This window comes from Mastomys coucha, unplaced genomic scaffold, assembly GCF_008632895.1.
Source record: "Mastomys coucha isolate ucsf_1 unplaced genomic scaffold, UCSF_Mcou_1 pScaffold21, whole genome shotgun sequence".
NCBI classification, from domain to species: Eukaryota; Metazoa; Chordata; class Mammalia; order Rodentia; family Muridae; genus Mastomys; species Mastomys coucha.
Window position 1 is genome coordinate 123,290,534 of NW_022196904.1, and position 21,137 is coordinate 123,311,670.

At 42.5% G+C, this 21,137-nt stretch overlaps 1 protein-coding gene across 1 annotated transcript in view; it reads right to left on the reverse strand.

The window, feature by feature from the left end:
* The window catches only part of Adam12 (ADAM metallopeptidase domain 12), a 335,037-nt gene that overhangs the window by 246,331 nt on the left and 67,569 nt on the right, over positions 1-21,137 (reverse strand). Inside the window, exon 3 of the mRNA XM_031388629.1 lies at positions 1,536-1,609. Coding sequence (XP_031244489.1) covers positions 1,536-1,609 — 74 coding nt within the window. The remainder of the gene's footprint in view (positions 1-1,535; positions 1,610-21,137) is intronic.

Here is a 21,137-nt window from a genome sequence, read left to right on the forward strand (position 1 = left end):
GAAAACATGGTCCATCATGGTAACAGCATGGTGCTAGGAGTGTGAGGTTGCTGGTCACACTGCACCCACACACAGGAGGAGCAAGCGGACAAGTGAGACAGGTTGTGAAGTCTCAGAGTCTACAACTAGGGACCTCTCTAGAGAGGTCCCACCCTTTAAAGGCTTTACAGCCTTCCAAAGCAGCGCTACCATTTGAGAAGCAAGTGTTTAAACACCTGAGCCCACAGAGAACCATATCCCCTAGTTACCTCCATGGAGATATTTTCAAAAAAAAAAAAAGGTGAATTTCCCAGTTGCTTTTATGTAGGTGCTGGGGAATCAGAATTTAAGTCATCATGTTTCTATCACAAGAACTACAGCCACTGAGCAATCTCTCCAGCCCCTCTATTTTTGTCCATGTAAAATAATTGTGGGAAAACTTAGTGTTTAGCTTCAGGCTCAGATCCTGTCTTAAAAAAAAAAAAAAACACAGTGGAGAAAGCCTCACATATGTAAATACACATTGGTATGCCCAGGTGGGTGCCTATACCTGCATACTTATACACACCAATTACATTATCTAGAAAGGTCTTCTAAAATGTTTACTTTCTGAAGACAACCACATAAAAGCAAAATAATATTCTGTTCAGAACTCTTGAGTATTCAACCCATGTGCCCAAATCTCTAACATCAGGATACAAGAAAAAGGTAAAACGTGCCATTTCTTTACTGTTCTTCAAGCCTTTGATCCACTCACTGGTGAAGGCTAGGCATGTAAGAAAAAAATACCAAGTGGCAGGTTGCAGATCCCAGGGAGCAGGCTGTTCCATTTTTTATACACAACACTTTGTGGCCTTAGACACTACATGTCAGGATGGGTGGCTCTTCCATCTGACTGTCTCAGTGCCACAAATGCAAGCTCTGATACAATGAAGGGCATGGTTTGCTCATATGGAGGTCCATTCTGGTTTCTGCAACTGCATGTGCCTGGTGGTTGTTTTCCTTCCTCCCTCAGCCCCCAACCCCACAGCAAGAGCACCCTCGTTCTTCAGAGTGAGGGAGAGGAGCTGGTTCTCCTGCAAAGGGAAAAGTGCTGCTTTACACCAGGTGGGACCTGACAAATAGAGTTAATCTTTTAAATGCAGGCTGCTCACTGAAAGGCCTCATTAGCTAAAGTAAGAATTAAATAGATGAGAGAAGTCCTTTGCAGCTGTGGTTCTTGTGGGAGTGCCGTGGGTAAAGGAGACACCATTTCCCCTGAGAAGCCACGCATGAAACATAACATACCTATTCACTCAGAAAGAAAGAACAAACAAATAAACAACAACAACAACAATGACGACGACGAAACCCAATCTACTATTTTCTGGGAATTTGTAATTTCTCCATTGAAGAGTTAAATTTTTGAATAAAAGCATAATATGAAGCTTATTACACTGGAGCAAGCTGGTGAGATTGGATACATCCTGATGGTGATATAAAAGATAGAGCAGTTTTTAGTGGACATTGCCCTAACTTTCTCTGCCACTCTGTAACCAAGAATGACCTTGACTTACTCATTCCTTTCCAGGCTGAGGATCAGTTCTTGGCTCTCCAGCTGCAGTTGCACAGTCAGCACATCTGGATGATCCTGAAAAATGAACAGGAAGGATAAGCTGAAAGGCAGTTGGCTTAGCCTTGCCAACATCTGGATGTTCTTCATCAGTATAGCCAGTGGGGAGGAAAAGGGTTGTTGAGATTGATTGGGAGAGGGAAGGGGCATAGGAGGCAGATAATAGATAGATTAGGTAGGTAGGTAGATAAGATAGATCGATCGATAGATAGATAGATAGATAGATAGATAGATAGATAGATAGATAGATAGAGATTGATGATTTTATTCTTGGGGATTTTCTTCACTCTAAGTACTGAAGACCAGAGTGACAGAGATAAAAAAAAATGGGACCCCTGGCTCTGATGTGGCCATTCTACTCTTCTCCTTTAGTGATTCTTCCTATGAACCCCTCCCTCTCATCATAGCTCCATCCATCCCATCCACCTTTTCTTTGATCTTCCCTGACTGTACAAAGGGCATCGTTATTCATTATCTGCTTGTGGCAGAAAACTCTTAAATTATCCTTCCAGCTCCATGGCTTTCACAGGAACAGTCCTGCAGAGCTGCTTTCTACAGCACCTCTCCTGCTTTCACAGCACTTTCCATCCTCTTCCCCACCCCCATCCCTATCTTGTTCAACCCACAGGTAACTCTCTTCAATGCATGGCTTCCTCCTGTAAATCCTTTTAATCCAGGTTCTCCTGGGTCTGTCTTGCTTTCTTCCCATCTATTCTCCAGCAGTGGAAGGTCACTTAAAATTTCAATCTTATAATGCACCTGTGCTTGTTTCCCATTGCACTGATAGGATACCACCTTTTGAGCTTGGCCTGTGGTTCCCAAGGTCCTTTCCCCTGCAAGTTTCCATGTACTTTTCACATGCCTACACTGCCCTCCTCCCTCCTGACCTGGCTCTAGTTCCTGGCCTTGCCTGCTCTTGGAATACAAGACTTGTCCTGCTGCCTTGAGAATTTGCACATGCTTACTTCTCTACCTGCAATACTTTTCTTGACTGCCTACTGGAATCAGCTTAAAAGTCAGCTATTAGAAGAAGTGTCACGTCACCATCAACCTCCTGGCTGTCCTGTCCTTTCCTCATGAAAAGGAAGAGCATCACACTTGTGATCCGTGTGTTAGCTTGCACATCTTTATAGCCACCGGAGGGCTGGGCAGATAACAGGTGAAGAGTGAAGGAAGGAGTCCACCCACGCCAGGGAAATGGGTCTGCAGATGTCTTTTCCTCTTGTTCCACAGCCCTCCCTTCTCTGCTTCCCTCCCCTAATCCATATACCCAGCCTTAGTGTAGACAGCATAGTCCTGGGGATGGCGCTGCCCACCTTTAGGGTTGATCTTTCTGCCACAATGAATCTAATCTAAGCAATCTCTGACAGGTATCACTTGTCTCCAAAGTGATTCTACATTGTATCAAGTTGAAAACCAGTATAAACCACCACAGTATACCAGTTCGGGGCTGGGTGGCACAAGGAACATCCAGTGGAAGAAGAGAATGGAGGGAACTCCATTCCTCCAATTCACTCATTATACTGGACATTTTTGTTTAAAAGCATGCTTACATCCATTTTCCTAATTGTTATTGACTGAAGACCATAATGCACACCATTCTTTTTTCTTACGATGATATATTGACTGATTTACCTAATGGAACTACATCCTTTGTTGGATGTGCAAAGAACTATATTTGCTGAACCAATCAATCAAATGCTAATCAATAAGTCAAAGATATTTAGGCAGCCACTATAGCTCTTTTAAACTGGGAGAAGTGCCTCTAAACAAATATGTCAAGTGCATCAACTTATTTTTTAAAAGTAAAATAATCATAGGGTATTTACTACCCTATGAGGTGAAAATATAGACTATTTCCAGAATTGTAGAAAGCCCTTTCTCTAGTTTGCTTTTCTGTTGCTCTGATAAAAACACTGTTACCAGGCGGTGGTGGTGCACGCCTTTAATCCCAGCACTTGGGAGACAGAGGCAAGTGGATTTCTGAGTTCGAGGCCAGCATGGTCTACAGAGTGAATTCCCAGACAGCCAGGGCTACATAGAGAAAGCCTGTCTCGAAAAAACAAAACAAAACAAAACAAAAACCAAGCCACTGTTACCAAAAGCAACCTGGGGAGGAGAGGGCTTATTTGTCTTATAGGTTATAACCCATCATTGAAGGCAGCCAAGGCAGAAACTGAAGCAGAGACAATGGAGGAGTGTTGCTTATTTGATTGTCTCTCCTGGCTTGCTCAGTTACATTTATTATATAATCCAAGTCTACCTGTGTATGAATGGCACTGCCCATAGTAGGTCGATGCTATCTTTTGCATGGCTATGCTCCAAACTTTTCTTAGAAGGATGCCTGTCTTGTTGCATTAGGATCTACTTATATGTTATGTGTTAAACCTGAAATGTCCTTCACAGGTTCATGGTTTGAATACTTGATTCCCAGTTGGTGGTGCTTTGGGGGTATTGTGACACTTTGAGGAAATCAGGTCTACTGGTGGAGACGGGTCACTAAGGGCAGTCTCTCGAAGGTGTTTCCCTAGCCCCTGATTCTGGCTTCAGTTTCTGCTTCCTGGTCCTTCTTGAGGTGAAGTGCCTCTGCCAATGTGTTTCTGCCTCCATAAGCAGAGTTGCCACTTATTCCTTTCCTGCCACAATAAACTGAAAACACGAGTTGAAATTAATTGTTTCTTTCTTAAGATGTTCTGTGAAGTATTTTGGTCAAAGTCAAGAAAAAAATCATTACTACACCCTGTGACCTCAGTTTACCTGAGTATCCTCTTAAAGGCCTTCTCTCTAAATGTTCCACATTCCAAGGAGAGGAGTCAGAGCTTCAGTATAGATCGGGCAGGGTCAGGGATGTGACTGAGTCTACAATGTCCCTTCTTCATTCTTACGTCCCATTCATTCCTCACTAGAGGTAACCATTTTCCTAAACCCATTAATCACTAATTAATATTACTTGATTTCATTTATAGTTTATTCACACTCTATGTATTTCTAAACAAACATTAGCCTTATCCTGGGCCCATTCTTCTATGGCTCATTTGATTTGGCTTAATTTTATACCTGTAGGGATTATTGGTTCTATGTGTTGTTCATCCTTATAAATTTACAATATTCAATTGTGTAAAATGATTTATATACCCACAGTCATATAAATAGATGCTCACTGACTTTTTTCTGATCCCTTTTCTATACTTGACTTTACATATCTGTGTCATATCTGCAATTGAATAGGTTCTATGGATGGTAGGATTTGTCCACCTGCCTTCACTGGGGATTTTTAATTAACTAATAATTAATTAACTGTTTCTAATAAATGGATGTATCACATTCCCTCAATTACTGGATACATGTTTCAGCTACTCCATGTCTTGGATATCTGACAAAGAAAAAAAGTTTAGGCAAAAAAAAATTTCTAAGTATATTTAAGAACACCTTATTGGGGATTTATTTGTTTTACATTTTTTACATCCATTTGTTTATTGGGGGTCAATGCATGGCACACATGTGGACAATGTGCCAGAGTTGGTTCTCCCATTCCATCACATGGATTCCAGACCTTGAACTCAGGTTCTCTGGCTTAGAGGCAAGCATCATTATCTTATGAGCCATTTACAGCCTAAGGCTTCAGTTTATATCTCTACTATCTGACAGGCAGAGAATCTTTGGGACATGTGATACTGCTCTTCCATGAAAATCCGGCTCATGCTTCCTACCCCTGAACCACATCTTTATCTCTTTAGTATCTATTAGTGGCAGATTTTACCATGGAGAGTGTATGCTTTGTTGCACAGGTGCACGCCTGCTTGCTAATAGCAATTTTCTACCAGAAAGCAAAAGGTCAGTAATTCACAGATAAAAATTACCATCCTTTATTTCCTTCTTTCCACAAGTGTGTATACATACAACACACAAACACACACACACACACACACACACACACACACACACATACACACACAGGCTGAATTTTCAATGACCTAGAGAACTTTGATCCTGACCTTGAAGCTGAAGCCCTGTGGCAATGGCTTGGCACAGGCTCAGCAGGAGCAGAGAATCACCCTCAATAGCCACGTCCATTCCCATCACAGCCTTGAGGTCATCTTGAGGCCCACTCCGAGCCAAAGCCATCCATCTAAACCATCATGCTGGAAGGTCAGAGGGATCTCATTTTTCAGGCATAACAACAGTATTAAAATACTGCATTGAAGGGAGTTGGGGAATAGCTAAGTCCCTCTCCAGCACTAAATAAATGCTTCAGACTGCAGCTCTGGCATTCATGGTGCACAAGGGAGGCATTTATTGCTATGAATATTTAGAGGCATCTTGATTACCACTTTAATATTAGCATGTTAGCTCTGTAGCCAGCAAGATCTGCACACCATGGAACATGGAGAAGACAAAACTGAAGTAAATGCAGGCAAGCACAGTGAGGAATTAAGGCACTACAACACCATCACGGGAGGTCCCTGGCTTGGGGCCTGTTAGTTATTACATAAGTGAGAGTGATTTTTATCATTGAGTTGGTGATTTTTTTTTCGCAGTGGAAAATTGATATTAGCAACCCATGTGTCCAACTGTGAACAGAGAGCACAAATTCTTCACAGTAAAAGCTGCTTTGGGTGGATTCATAAGGGCCTGGGATTGTAGACCAGGGATAGAGTACTTGTCTAGCATGTGTTGGATACCTAGCACTGTCAATATGTGCACACATGCACAATCACATGTGTGTGTGCACACTCACGCACATATGTGTGTGAACATATGAAGTGAAATATTTGTCTTTACTTTTTAATACTGGGTTCATCATTTATATTGGGAAACCTCTCACTTCATTCTGTGGCCTAAGACACATCCCAGCTTTTCAGTTCATTTCTCCCTGGGGGGAGAGTATGTATATGTCAGAGAAAGTATATCCCATCTTCCTCTAGCTCAGGTAGGGCTTTGGTTCCCCTCCACACGGACATCTCCCCAGTCCAGTTCTTGATCCTCTAAAGTTCCTGATCATGGAATTAATTATTTTCTTGTAGCCATAGCTAGCATTCTAAGGTCTAATGTTGAAATGTTCTCTCTGGGTTCTCTGAGTGGCCTAACCATTGGCTGTTGGCCACTGGCCTGGTCATGGGCACCTAGGTGCTCTTAGCTGCATCCTGCTTCTTCTAGCATGTATCGCCACCAGTGGATATTCATTTGTGTTTTCATGTATTTGTTAGTGGTGTACTAATCCCAGGAAAGCAGAAGCTCTGTGAAGGCAGGCATATATAAGCCTCATCATGCATGCTTCCTGTACCAAGCACAGCAACCTAGAGGCACATGGCAGGGAAGGATGGAGTTCGGAGGTAATGCAAGTTACCAAAGGAACATTTTACTTGAGGAGAAGAGAGACTCCAAGACAGTAAACACCCTCTTGTGATGCATGGAAGGGATTCAGGACTCTTCTCCTAGACACACATCGTCCCTAAGAAACATACAGAAGTTCTCTAGGGCCTCAACAGGCTGCCTGCCTTAGCCAAGAGTCTGACAGCTCTGAAGGATCCAGGAGACTGTACATGGGCCCCATACATAGTCAGGGAGGCCTGAGAACGGACATGCATTCTGTTCCTCTGGAGATGGGAGGCAGGCAGAGCTTGCTGCAGCTAAGGAAGTCCTGCTTCCTACTCTCTTCTATTTGTGATGCTGGGAGAGAAACCCAGAATGACAGGAGAACACTCTGCTGCATGGCCACACCTCCAGCCCCAAGAGAGCTGAAGAGTCTCTCAATAACCAGGTGAAGACTCTGGACCCTCCTGCCCCATTCCTGTGCACCAAACAGCGATTAAGACATCAAAACAAGAAAGGGAGGTTCTGCCTAGGGCCACAAGAAAGGAATCGAAAAGACTTAGGACTTATGCATACTCGAGTTAGATTCAAGGTGAATAGTGGAAGGTGTGGCAGGGAGCATAGAAACCCTGGGTCCACCAGCATGAGACACTGCTGGAGAAAGGCTGGCTGGGGGTTGAGGGGCTGGATTTCATGAAGTTCTTGTCCTCAGAGGCCTGCCTCCTAATGGTTTTTGGATTCTGGACTGCTCACAGAAATGGTAGCTCGATGAACAAGACTGGGAAGCTTGGGGAAAATTTACTGACATGGTAGCCCATATAGAAGACCATGTGCTAATCTGGGGACAGGATCATATGATGACATGGTGGCGTGAAGACAAGGCTGTGTGGTGAGGTAATGGCTTTGGCAATGTGCATTTCAATGTCATGACAGCATCCCATAGTGATTGGTAGCCAGGGTATGAGATTGAGTTGTCATGAGCCTGCAGAAGTCTGCTTCCAACTGGGTCTAGCTGACAACTTCCCTACAGTCTATGACAGCAGGTCCTTGGCCTTTCATCCTCTTACAACCTTCTACCTTTAGACATCTCTTTAAGCAGCAAGGAGAAACAGACTTACCCACCAAATTGTCCATCATGACTCAGGAATGTGAGAGGACAATGTCTGAGTCGGGGACTTCTTATCAGCCTAACTTATGCAGCCCAAGCCCACAGGCAGAGCACCTGGAGGCACATGGGAGGTACTAGGCTCTTGATACCTCTGTAAACGAGGGCCCATCATAAGAAGTGCCACGGATCCAGGTTAGGAACCTCAAACTTCTTCCAACAGAAGAAGATGGCTGAGGATTTGCCTGCCTTCCAGGAGTACCCTAGATGGAAAGTTAGGACCACAGAATGGCACCATCTCCAACTATAAAGTCATAGTAACAGAACAAAGAGCTACTTCATACTTTCTTGAAAAACACGGTGTCTTCATTTAAGCAATGACACAGTTGGGTGAGACTTTGGCTAGACAGCGGTCCTTGGATCAATTGTTAAACAAACCATAAACCCTTAGTTCCCTCACTAGGAAAATGAAGATAACCTCTCTCATTTCCATATACTGGAAACGGGTGATAAATGAGGCTGTGAAGGTGATTAGAAGACAGGGCATTGAGATGGGGCGGTTATCCTGGAGTGTTTCAATGGGAAGTAGTTAATGTCATCAGAAGGATCTTCAAAAGCAGTATATGCGTGCATTCAAGTATGTGTTTACAAGTGTAAGTTACACATGCTCAGATATTTGTGAAAACGTGAACATGCACATGCAGGGGCCAGAAGTAAAGGTTGATGCAGTTCCTAAGGTGCCAGAAGTAAAGCTTGAAGCAGTTCCTAAGGTGCCATTTACCTTGGCCTTTGGAACAGGCTCTGTGTGGGCCTGGAGCTCATTGATCAGGCGAGGCGACCTGGACAGAAAGCCTAAGGACCCACACATTTTTGCCTCCCCAGCACTGAAATTTTAAGTATATACTACTACACATGCCTGCGCAGGGTTACTGATTTACTGCTAAGGTTAACTGAGGTAGGAAGTACCCACTGTGGGTAGCACCATTCCCTGGGCTAGGATCTAAGACTGTTACAAAAGGATCAAGTGAGCTGAGCACAAGCATTCATTGTTCTCAGACAGTAGGAACAATGGGCTGAGCTGCCTCCAGCTCCTCTGCTGTGACTTCCCAGAGGAACTCAAGATCTCATGCTACTGACCCATCTCCCCAGCCTTGCCTTGCTCACTTCAAAGATGGAGAAAACATAGACTTTGGCCCAATGCTCCAAAGAATGAATCCCATCACACCTCCAAGGAACAGAGTGGATCCTGCCTTGCTGTCTCCTATCCTGCAGGCTGCCTGAGCTGCCTTCTTTATCTTGTTAGGGTTTGGAGTCAAGCCTCACCCAGCTGACTGGACTTCAGAGCAGTCAGCTGGGAGATAAGAAACAGACTCTTTTTAAGCCCTCCAAGTCAAGGCCATTTTTTACAGAAGCATTCAAAACCGACATAATCAAGAGGATTGCGATGGGATCTGCGAGGTAAAATGCCTATTTACAAACCATCCTGCTTGATGAAATGGAAATGCATCTTCCTTATAGAAACCCAACCGCAAATGGAATTTCAGCTTCCCAGCATGACAGCAGTGAGACACCATCTCTCTTACTATTTACTGCAGTTTATCCATCTGAAGCTCTTTTCCTTACAAGCTCTTTGTATTTAGATCTAAACGGCTATCATAAACTGTTTTTCTTTAAATTTTCATAAAGCAATGTTATATGTTTGTTAATCGAGTGTCTATTTATGAAGTCGGGCTCCAGGCCAGTCCTGGATTGATGGCTGGAAACAAATTAGCTTTCTCCTTTCTTCCACGTGGCAAGAGGATTTTAAATAATCTGTACATGAACATCGTCACAGAAGCAGACAGAAGCGAATAAAACCCCGTGTGGATACAGTGCAACATACATCTCTAACTTCACCTTGGTTCAGAATAGCTTCCTATGGTATTACTGATACAATCGCAGTATTAAAAATATTATAGTCTAGCCCAGGATTGCTTTCTGGAATGGCTTTACACAAACACAGCATGCACTGTGTGTATTAACCAGAAAGCGTGGTTTCCTATTCAAAGTTCATTTATCTAACTAATTTGATGTCTGGGAACACTCACACTCTGCTTTGTTTTCCCCTCAGCAACACCATTTCAAAACTGTCACTCAGAGGAAGTTAATAGCTCAAGTTGCCAGTTTGTTTGCACGCAAGCTGTCTTCTAGAGAGAATGCACCTCTCTCATGTTGACCGAGAGCCATTTACCAAGCATCACCGCAATTGCTTTCAAATAAACATTAGCAGAATATAAGAAGCCCTTTAAAGAGAACCGCTATCGATCACGGTGCCACTGCCAAGTTGCTGTGGACTCAGCAAAGCTAAGTGCAAACAACTTCGATTACAAACAGGATTACAGCTAATTGCTGAGTTTTTGTAAATCTATTCTAACTGTGCCACAAAAAATTCACACTCCAAGATTCATACAGACCTTGTGAAGAGAACTTGAATGTCATGTCACTCAGACATGCAATATGACTGTCACCAGCTTTGTCCTTTGCTTGCCTGTCATGAACCACTGAGTCAGGAGGAGAAGAGGAACCAGAAGATGAGGAGAGGGGGTGCAGGCTGGTACTGGCAGAGGAGAAGCTCTGAAATGGGGAGAACAGGATAGGGGACTGGGTAAAGTCCCAGGCTTAGCCCTAGGGACTTAAGAATCAGGATGGTACAGGGTGAAGCCACTCTTGGTGGTTCTAGAGAGATCTCCACATGGCCTCTCATTTCCCGAGGCTGGATGAACTTCCAGGCTTATAGGCAGAGATTTTTAGCTCCATCCCAGCTGAGTACTTGGGCAGGGAAGCCATCCCATGGCACCTTTCACTGAATGAAAAGTAGAATTCAACTCCTCCTCTTAAAACATTGATGCCAAAGGCCAATGATGCCTATGAGGACTTGGTTCTTTATGTACAAGACCCTCTCCTTCAGGCCTTTAGGTTCTCTTCCTTTCCTGGGCCTGACATGTTCCCTGAATGCTCTGTCCTATAGGTCTCTCCGGAGCAACCCCAAATGCTTCAGTGTTTAAAACTCACACCTCCTCCAAACATCCCCAAGGGCACTTTTCATCTTGTGGCCCCTTCTCCATCTTACAGCCACCTTCCTTTGGGGCCATACAAGTGCTATCTCTTGCACCATCCTTCCCTTAGCTCTACATTGAGTTGGGTTCTGTGATTTCTTTTGTGGTCCACCTGCAACTCTCTTCTCTTAGGGCTGCCCACTCTTAGGGCTACCCTCTTCTTGTCATCCTATATGGCCAAGCTTCAACCTGTCACCGGGTTATATCCTGATAAACTGAGTTGAGAATATTGTAAAATGAAGATGAGTTTAGTACACCTGGCCTACTGTCTTTCTTTGTTGTGTTGAAATATCCTGACAAAAGCAACTTAAACGATAAAGGGTATGTTTTGGGTCACAGTTGGAGGTTATATCATGGAAGGAAAATCACAACAGAGGAGCTGGAGGCAGCTGGTCCCATTGTACCCACAGACAAGAAGCAGAGAGCAATGAATGCTCATATTCAGCACACCCACTCCTTTTATACAGTCCTGGATCCTAGTCCAGGGAAAGGTATTGTGCACCACCCCAGGCCTGGCCCCTTCACCATCCTAAACACTAGCTGGATCTATGAGTGGATTTGTCTTTGAAATCTTTGGCCCCAAGTCAGACAATATTGTATCACATAATCAAAAATGGCTACAAGAGAGGATTTTGAATGTTCCCATAACAAAGAAATGGCAAACACTTGGGATGATGAAGCACATGGTCTAATATCTTAATCTAATTATCACATAGTGGGTTATACAAAAATATACTTTAAAAAACTGGCTTTATTTCCTATGCTGAAATATGCATCATGACCGGTACTCATGCATAAAGTTTAGTTAACTAAAAGTAAAGTGTAGGTACCAGAGAAAAGCTCAGGAGTAAAGGTCCTTGCCACATCAGCTCAACAACCTGTTTGGTTCCCAGAAACCACATAAAGGTAAAAAAAGAAAACTGACTTATTCTGACTTCTGTACATACACTGTAACATATATGCTCATATACACATATATCATATATGCACATGGCACAATAAATAATAAATAAATAAAGTAACTTTAAAAAATATGTCTTCTGGCCTCTTGCACCCTTCATGAATGTAGAAGATCAAGCTGACTGTCTTTCAACCCTCAGCTGCTTCCCCATGTTCTACCTGGCATAGGGCTACTCAAGTTCATGGATGTACTCTTACTGGCCAAGGGGCCCTTTGACATTTTAGCCAGCTTTTAAAATCTATCCGCAAGACTCAGGCCATGCTCTCTTGCAGAGAAAATGGGAAATCTGAGCTAAGGATGGAACCTAGTGCACAGGGGCCTGGGACTTCATTCCTGATTCTGGAGGGCAGGGAGGAAGAGAGAGAGAGAAGGGAAGAGAGGAGGGAAAAAAAAGAGAGGATACTGGAAGAAAATCATCAGAGGTGAGAGAATTCCACATCCACAATGAAAAATAATCAGAATAGATCCAAGGTTTTGGGGAATTATACCATCTATCCATTACAAAATGTCTCTTTCGTTTCACCATCAAATGTCCCCATGGTAGATTTCTACACTATGGTAGATGCATGGTCTACCTTGATACCAATCTTGATTTTTTTTTTTTTTTTGCTACAAAGTTCAGAGTCATTAAAATATCTCAGATTGGAAATAAGGTATATCAGTTATGTGGTGGCTGATACTGTGAGTGGCCAGTGTGAAGTGGACCCTGGGAGTAGAAATGAGGCAGCAGTGATGATGTCACCATGAGGACTCTAGGACATAGACCAACATGATACAAGCTGGGTGGAGATGGGTGGGTGACAGACCAGAGTTATGGCTGTATGTGCCTTTGCTTTCAGAGGAATGTCAGGATGTTCAGGGTTCACTTGCCATCCTCTAGGGAGAAGAGTGACTCCATTCCTATGAATGACCTTACAAAAACCCCATAATCCTAGACAGACAGTCAACTTAACTGAATGATAAAGCTAAACAATGTCGAATTGATGACAGGAAAGAAACAGGGCAAGATGATCAGCCGACAGATGAATTGAGCATGTGTATGCATAATTTATAATGAGCCAATAAGGTTTGTAACTAATGGAAACCAAAATTCCATTATTTCCTAGAGGTAGAATGTCTGTTGAAAAAAAAAATATTTTCTTTGTAAGAATCCAAGTTTCCAGAGGACTTACTCAGATATTCTGTATAAGGTAAAGTGCATGTGTCTCCTTCCCCGATCTCTGAAGAGCCTCACCTATAGCCTGAGCTGAGAAAGAAAGGATGTAAAACCCACTACTTGACCATCCAGTTCAAATCAAAGATTCTCCAGCCAATTCTGAGAGGGTGAAGTGGTACAGAAAACACGCCAACAGCCTCACAGAAAACCAGAGCTCAATTTTTCATGACAAACTCTTCCTATCCCTAAATTAATCAAGGTCATGCTGAACTAGGGCCAAATTCGAGTCCCACCCTATACTACCAGACTACCTTCATTGTTATCATTTGATCTACACTCCATTTCCTCATCTGTGAACATGGGTCACCAGCTGGGTGGCTAAAGTCACAGTTCACATCACTCTTAGGTCCAGCATGGCACATACCAGGCATTCTCTGGGGCTCACAGTGAAGGCTATACCAGGAGGCATGTTCACTGGCCTGATCTTCCTTTTTGTTTTATAACTCCAGTGTTCAGTTTGCAGCAAGCCATAGGATCTTATCACAAAATACACACAACCAAGTTCTTCTTTCTCTTCTCCTGGCAGAATTGAGAGGAATCACTCATAAGAACCACACCTGAACTGTGACTGAAGTTATCTGAATAAAATAGGGAGCTGAAAACACTGTGGTTGGTGTACAGGGCTTCCTGCCTTCCCAGCAAGGACCTACACTCCCCTGCCCCCATTCTGCCTGCACAGGTATTAAATTCTTCACCTATCCTAGAGTGAAGCTGTTTAAAATAAAACAAAGAAAACATATGACAAACATAGAGTAGACAGATGATGAGAAAACATGTGTGGTGAGATAAACAGGAGAGGCAGATACAAATTCATGCATGCACACACATACTCATTCATGTACCTATATAAGCACACAAAACCACATGCACAAGCATACTATACACATGCATGTATGTACATATATGTACATATGCATGCCCCCACATATATGTATATATATACACATACATGTATGCACATATACATATGCACATATATGCCCATATGCATGCATGCACACATATACATATATATGCAAATACATGTACACATATACTCATACTTACACATATACATATATATGCATTTGCATACATATGAACAGATTCACACACACAGACACACATGAACATATACATGCAAATGGATGAATAAATATATATGTATATATATGTATATATGTAAGGATATGTACATGCATGCACACATATATTCACATATACACTCATGTGGGCAAACATACATGCATGAAAGCACATATGCACTTGCATACATCCATGCTCACACACATGCACAAACATACACACACACACCCCACAGAGGTGAATACTACACCTACATATTTTCTCTTCTTCTACCCATCAAGTCAGCAGCTGAGGTCTTGAAGTGTGGTGCCCAGAGATCGGACTGATGCCCTTCTCTATGTGGGAATTGCTGGGAATCAAGTTCAGGTTGATAACACTTTTATGTTTGTGTACTGTGCCCTGTAGTTAACAAGAAGAGTGATGCAAAGTCGTCTCCTCCCTCGAAACCACCTGTTAAGCCACACACTTCCATTCCTCCAACTGTTTTGCCTGCAGTCTAGTGACTGTCTGAGCATCAGTCTACACTGGCTCGGGAAGCCAGTCAGGTACACAAGTTCTCCTTACAATGTAGCAATACTTGTTCTGATACGTGCCACCTAATTTGGACTCCGGGAAACCCGTTTTCCCCTTTGACCTGTGGAGTCTATAAATTCAGTCCCGGCGAGCACTCAGCTGCTGTGATCCACTGTTACTGAAAGCTCTTCCTCACAGGAACTGCTATTGCTTCAGATCTCCCCACCCTAAGCCTGCTCACGGGCTTTTTTATTGAGTCACAGGCCTTGTCACTTTACCTACAGATTTATCCTGTAAGATGTGACCCACAGGTTCAAACTATTGAGAGCTTTTAATGCTGCGATTCTCCCAGCCAACCTGGTAGCCACCCAGGGCCATGCCAGATTTATTAAAGTATGAAACACCAGTGTTGGTGGGAAGCCAAGAAACAGGAATTTTCATGCACGGCTGGTAGAAGTGTGAACTGGCCCGGCCTTCCATGAGGCAATCTGGAAATTGTTATCATATTCCTTAGAAATGCACATGGCTTTGAGTCAACAACCCCACTCTTAAAAAATTCATCTAGAGAAGATAAACCCAAAGCATACAGAGATTATAAGCTGCAAGATGCTTGGCCTGCTTCACAGTGAACAGTTGGGACATACCTGTATGCATCCTCCCATACAGGGAATGGTTAAAAAAAAAAGAGAGAGAGAGAGAGAACAGGAAACTTAGGTCTGATGCTCATTACTTTAAATGGATGGTTAGAGGATAAACATGATTATTAGCTATTTAAAACCTCTTCTCCCCCTGAAAACAGCTAGAGAACATGGGAGGGGCATTTTAAAATGGTTTGAAAGCAGTGGAGAATTTACACAACGATAAAGGCCTGTAGGACTTGGATCAAGGTTGGGAAGGAAAGCTGATGTTAAGCCCAGAATTTGAGGATGATTGTTCTGCTGAAGGTATTATTGGTAGAACTTAGAAGAGATAGCAGAAAGGCTATCTATACACTGTATCCTTTGAGTCAGCAGCCAGCCTCTACTGCCTGAAGGATCTCAGCCATGATGCTCTCTACCCCCAATCCTCACATGCCTTCCCAGCCTCAAAGGGGACCCTGTTGGTTCTTTTGTTTTTTTCTTTTTTCTTTTGGACTCACTGTTGGCACCTTTTCTCCTGGCTTCTGTTCTGGACCAGTTCTCACATGTCATCTACCTGGGCAGCTAAATTTTGTGTATAAATGTTTTTTTTTTTTTAATTACACAACCAATAGGCTGAGAAACCTGTAAATTATCAAGATCCATCACCTACACTAGGCCCTCTTTTTTCATTGAAATGGATCTCACTGTTCAGTACCTGGGCATCCTGTGGTACTACTAAGTCCCCAGTACTTATACATGGATGCCCTGGGGCAGTTATCTCAGGTGACTTCTTCCTGTGCCCTCAGTGTGGTCGAGGGAGTCCACCAACTTTTATCACCAACTCCAGAGCCAGTACCCAGAAGCCATGGAGTCCAATATGTCGCCTCGTTTCATGAGATTCCTGACCCCTAGTTCCTCAGTCTTTCCAAGCCCCTGACCAGTTCTCACCCCTCAGAGAAGGTCCTTCACGCCTGGCTGCTGGGTAGTGTCCCAGAGCATCCTGGGACCACAGAACCCTGAAATCTCTTCAGAACCCCCACTAAATGGCGGAAGGACTTAGGGGCTGGGGAGACAGGAGCCACAAGTTCACTGCACACACACACACACACACACACACACACCACATCGTCTCCTCTCAAGAGCTGGTAACACGGTCCAATAAAATATAGTGACTTACTTGTTCTTAATATTAAATAAATGACATTCTGTCAATCAAAAAAAATTGGTTGGTAATTTTTTCAACAGGCTTACAGGGCTGAAGAACCAGAAACTAGATAACTGAACAGCTAAGGGATGGCTAAGGATGATGGCCATCCCAACAACACCCCTCACCCTGCACATGTCCAATGCTGGGCTGTATTCTTAAAATCCTCTCTCCTATGACAGGAATTGTTCTCTCCATTTTATATAGTTCTAAACTTCCTGCCTAGGGAATGGTGTTGCTTATAGTAGATTGGGTTTTTCTACATCAATTAATTTAATGAAGACAATCCCCCACATCCATCACCACAGGTTAACCCAATGTGAACAATCCTTCACTGAGATAGTCTCTTTAATTCTAGGTTGTCTCAAGTTGATAATTAAAGCTAACCACGCTAGTGCTGGATATCCTACAAAGCTGGGACAGGCCCTCCCTGACTTCAGTAAAGAATGATCCATCCCAAATGCTAGCAACACCATATTGGATGAACTCCAGGTTCAGTTTCCTTCTCAAATAGCCATGTTCAACCAGATGGTCTATAACTCAGTGAGTGCTAAGAGTACGCCAGCTTTCACAGCTTCCATTCTTGTTATTTTATTTACATATGCAAACAGATGTGTTATGTACTTTTGAAGACCACCTTGAGTAGGGGAAGAACGTGCCAAACTGTAAGGACATTCAACACATGTCAGTGTTAATGTACTTACATTAATGGCATGATATGCCCTTGGTCTGAAAGACATTCATCTTCAGGTCTCATGAAAGAGACAATGGGGGTATGCTAGTGGGGGAGAAAAAAAATCTTCGTATGCCTAAGTTAAATGTGAAAAAATCTTAGGAGGTAGGGTGAGAAACATGGATGGCAGAGTGATGGTGATTGTAGCTGACTGGTGGATTTATTAGAGGAAGGGGTATATTTACATGAAGTCACAGCTTGTAGGGTGTGGCTAGTTGGCCAGAGCCTTGAGGACAATCATCAAGGTTGTACTTAATTCTGAGCTAAGGAAAGGCATGGAGTGTTATGAGTCCCCTGGGAAATATACAAAAGACGAGCACCATACTGTCTACTCTCCTCCCAACTCTCTGTGGCTTGCAAGCTCCTCTGTGTCCCCAAGACACAGTTAACACTTACCTCCTAAAATCAGAGTTTGTCCTCTGTGATGGAGGTTTAATCACTTAATCCTTTTCAAATCCAAGAAACATGTATGGGTAGCATGCATCATGACCATGGGACAGCTTGAGCCACTTAAGAGAAATTCTCAGTTCCAAATCATGTACAAAAACATCCTGAGCTTATCTAAAGTTTCAACATTCTCTGGAGAAGCAACAATCTGTATTGTGTTCTCCACAGGGATTCCTGGGCTGTCCAACTCTGATGCTTTAGTCAAATAATCATTTGGCTTAATTCTCTTCTTGCTCCTCAAACTCTACATTCACCCCCACTAGGTTTTGACCATTCCACACTGTCCATTTGGAGCGACTGTGTTTGGTGCCAAACTCTGCAAGTGAGCCAGCCCTTCAGCCTTTAGACCTTCCTTCTCTTACTGACTCATCCCTGCGGCGATCACAGATGCAGTTTTGGTCTCTGTTCCTTTTGTGAGTGAGCTCAAGGAGTTTGGACTGAAAGTGAAGAATCAGCATTTTTTTAAATGAAAGTAATTGGTCTTTTATGATATTTTGAATATGATAAACTGGTTTCAGCAAAACAAATGATCCTGAGAAGAAAGAACACAGAGAGATGGAAAGAATTCACCCTTTGCATGAGGACTCTTAGATAATGCGGGAGGGGTTCTGAGATACAGAAGGGTGGAAGGGAAGGAGGGGACAAAGAGCCTGAAGTGATCTCCATAAACATCAGACAAGATGATTTATACTCAGTTCTCAAAAACAAAACTCCATCATACTGAATTATAGCCCACTGTTGGAAAACAACATTTAGAGGGAAAGGGACTGAGCTCCTAGACTCTCACAGACTGCATCCTCACACAGTCAGCCTGAATCATTTGCATTTTCTGCTCTTAACACAGTAAATTCCTTCTTACATTTAATCTCCACTACTTAGGCACAGAGCTAATGATGCTATAAAAGAGGTGACTTCCAGAGGGGAACAGAAGAATGTGGGTTTAGATCAGTCTGGACATGAAGGAGAGAAGACTGTAGGCTAAGAATGGGACAGAGCAAGAATCTGGATGTCTACAAGCATACCCATCCTGGGAAAATAAGACAGAGAGTACTAACATAATCCTTTTGATGTTTGGTGTGTTAACAAATGAGAAATTAATGCTTATGTTGTTTGTTTTTGAGACAGAGTCTTATGTACCCCAGGCTGGCCTTGGACTTACCATGTAGCTGAGGATAGTCTTGAACTTTTAGCCACTCTGTCTCCACTTTCTGAGTGCTGGGATCACAGGCATACACCACAATGTCTGGCTTATGTGGTGCCAGGGATGGGACTCAAGGCTTCTGGAATGTTAGGTAAATATTACGTCCCCTGCCTGTGAAAATACTGTTTCTGTGTGCACTGTGAGCCCATCTGTTTCAGTAAGCAGACATTTCTTTTCATGAGTAGGTTGGGACATCCCCATTTGCCATTAGAGGCCACCATCATTTTGGTGTTGTAGTTACTCCTGCTGAGCTATGTGTGTCACTAACGTAACAACACCTGTTTCTATGATGCTATCATTTCATAGGAGAAGCACAGACCGACCTGCATGGCTCTTGCAGGTTTAGCTGTCATTTTTTTTTCTGCTAAGTTGGTCTTACATGATCAGTGGGAATAGTTAAAGAGTTACTGAGATCCAATGAGAAAGAGGGACAGGGCACAGAGATCTGTGCTCAAGGGACCATTTCTCAAGGCAGACTATTCTCAACCATCAAGAAACCCTTACAGTAGAAGGCATTGTACGTTGAGCATAACTTTACTTTGCAAGACTAGAGAGTAAGGAAGAAGTACTTAAATGCTAGTATTGCTGCAAACCAGCTTTAAGAATAACTTGGTTTCTTGACTCATAACAAACAGTTTATATTTCCTGACTGTGAGACCATTGTCAAGGTGACCTATCACACTGACCATTGTGTGAATGAGCAAGACTCTCAGGATGATGGTATGCTAAAACTCTCTCACTGTAGTGATTAGGATTGACAGTAGTCTGTAAGTGAGAGAATCATCTTGGAAGTTCAGAAGCTCCCTCAGTCACACTTTTTCCAATGATGAAGCTGCCACACATTAAGGCATCCATTCATCCATTCTTTATGTAGCATCTGACATGTTTATTTTGCTTAGAAAAACACTCAGGAGTGAATTTATATTGTACATAGCAAATACATGTTGAATTTTCTAAGAAATATCCAAATTGTTTCCCAAAGTGGCATTCCTACTTGGAACATTAAGAATGATAGCTGTGTTCACCCTCATTAACATGGGGTATACCAAAATCTAAAGTATTGTTATTATTCTTATATGGTAAGCTATTATCTAGCAGAAGTCTCTACTGAGAGCCTGTCTAGTTTATCTCTCCTTTTAGTCTCACAAATTACATGAAAGATTTATAAAGAAAGCATTTGAGATTGAAGATTAGTATGAGCAGAATTATAGCCAGGTTGGTCTATTTTCATTGTAGATTATTCTTATTTATTTCCAATCAAATTTGTTATATTGAATCTGTTATAATTAATAATGTTATACATTATGGTGGTTTGAATAAGAATGGCCCCCATAGGCTCATACATTTGAATGCTTGGTCATTAGGGAATGGCACTGCTTGAGAAGGATTAGGAGGTGTGGCCTTGTTAAAGTAGGTATGACCTTAATGGAGGAAGTATGTCATTAGGGTTAAGCTTTGAGGTTTCAGAAGCCCAAGCCAAGTCCACAGTGTCTCTCTTTCTTTCTGCTTCCTTTGGATCCAGTATAGAACTCTCAGTTACCATGTCTGCCTGTACTCTGCCATGCTTTGCAGAATGAGGATAATGGACTAAACCTCTGAAACTGAAAGCAAGCCTTAATTAAATTCTTTTACAAGAATTGCCATGGTTGTGGTGTTTCTTCACAGCAATACAACACTAAGACAGAAATGATCAGATTTTAATTAAAGTTTGAATCTATCTACCTACCTATATACATGGCCATATATATGCATTATCTATACATTCTTTTACTTTATTTCTATCAAATTTCTATAGCTATTGACATATATTTCACTCTCTGTGTGTACATACACACATGTATATATATGTATATATATATATATATATATATAATATAAAACACATAAAGGAAAATTTGGTTTCTTAATTTTATCCCCAAATTTATTGTTAAAGTTTTTCATGTAACTTTACTGCAGTGATTAGAAGATCTGGGACTCAATCTACCATCTTGCTTATTTTCTTGTCTAGTAAGACTTTATTCCTCTCCCTCTCCCTCTCCCTCCCCTCTCCCTCTTCCTCTCCCTCTCCTCCCT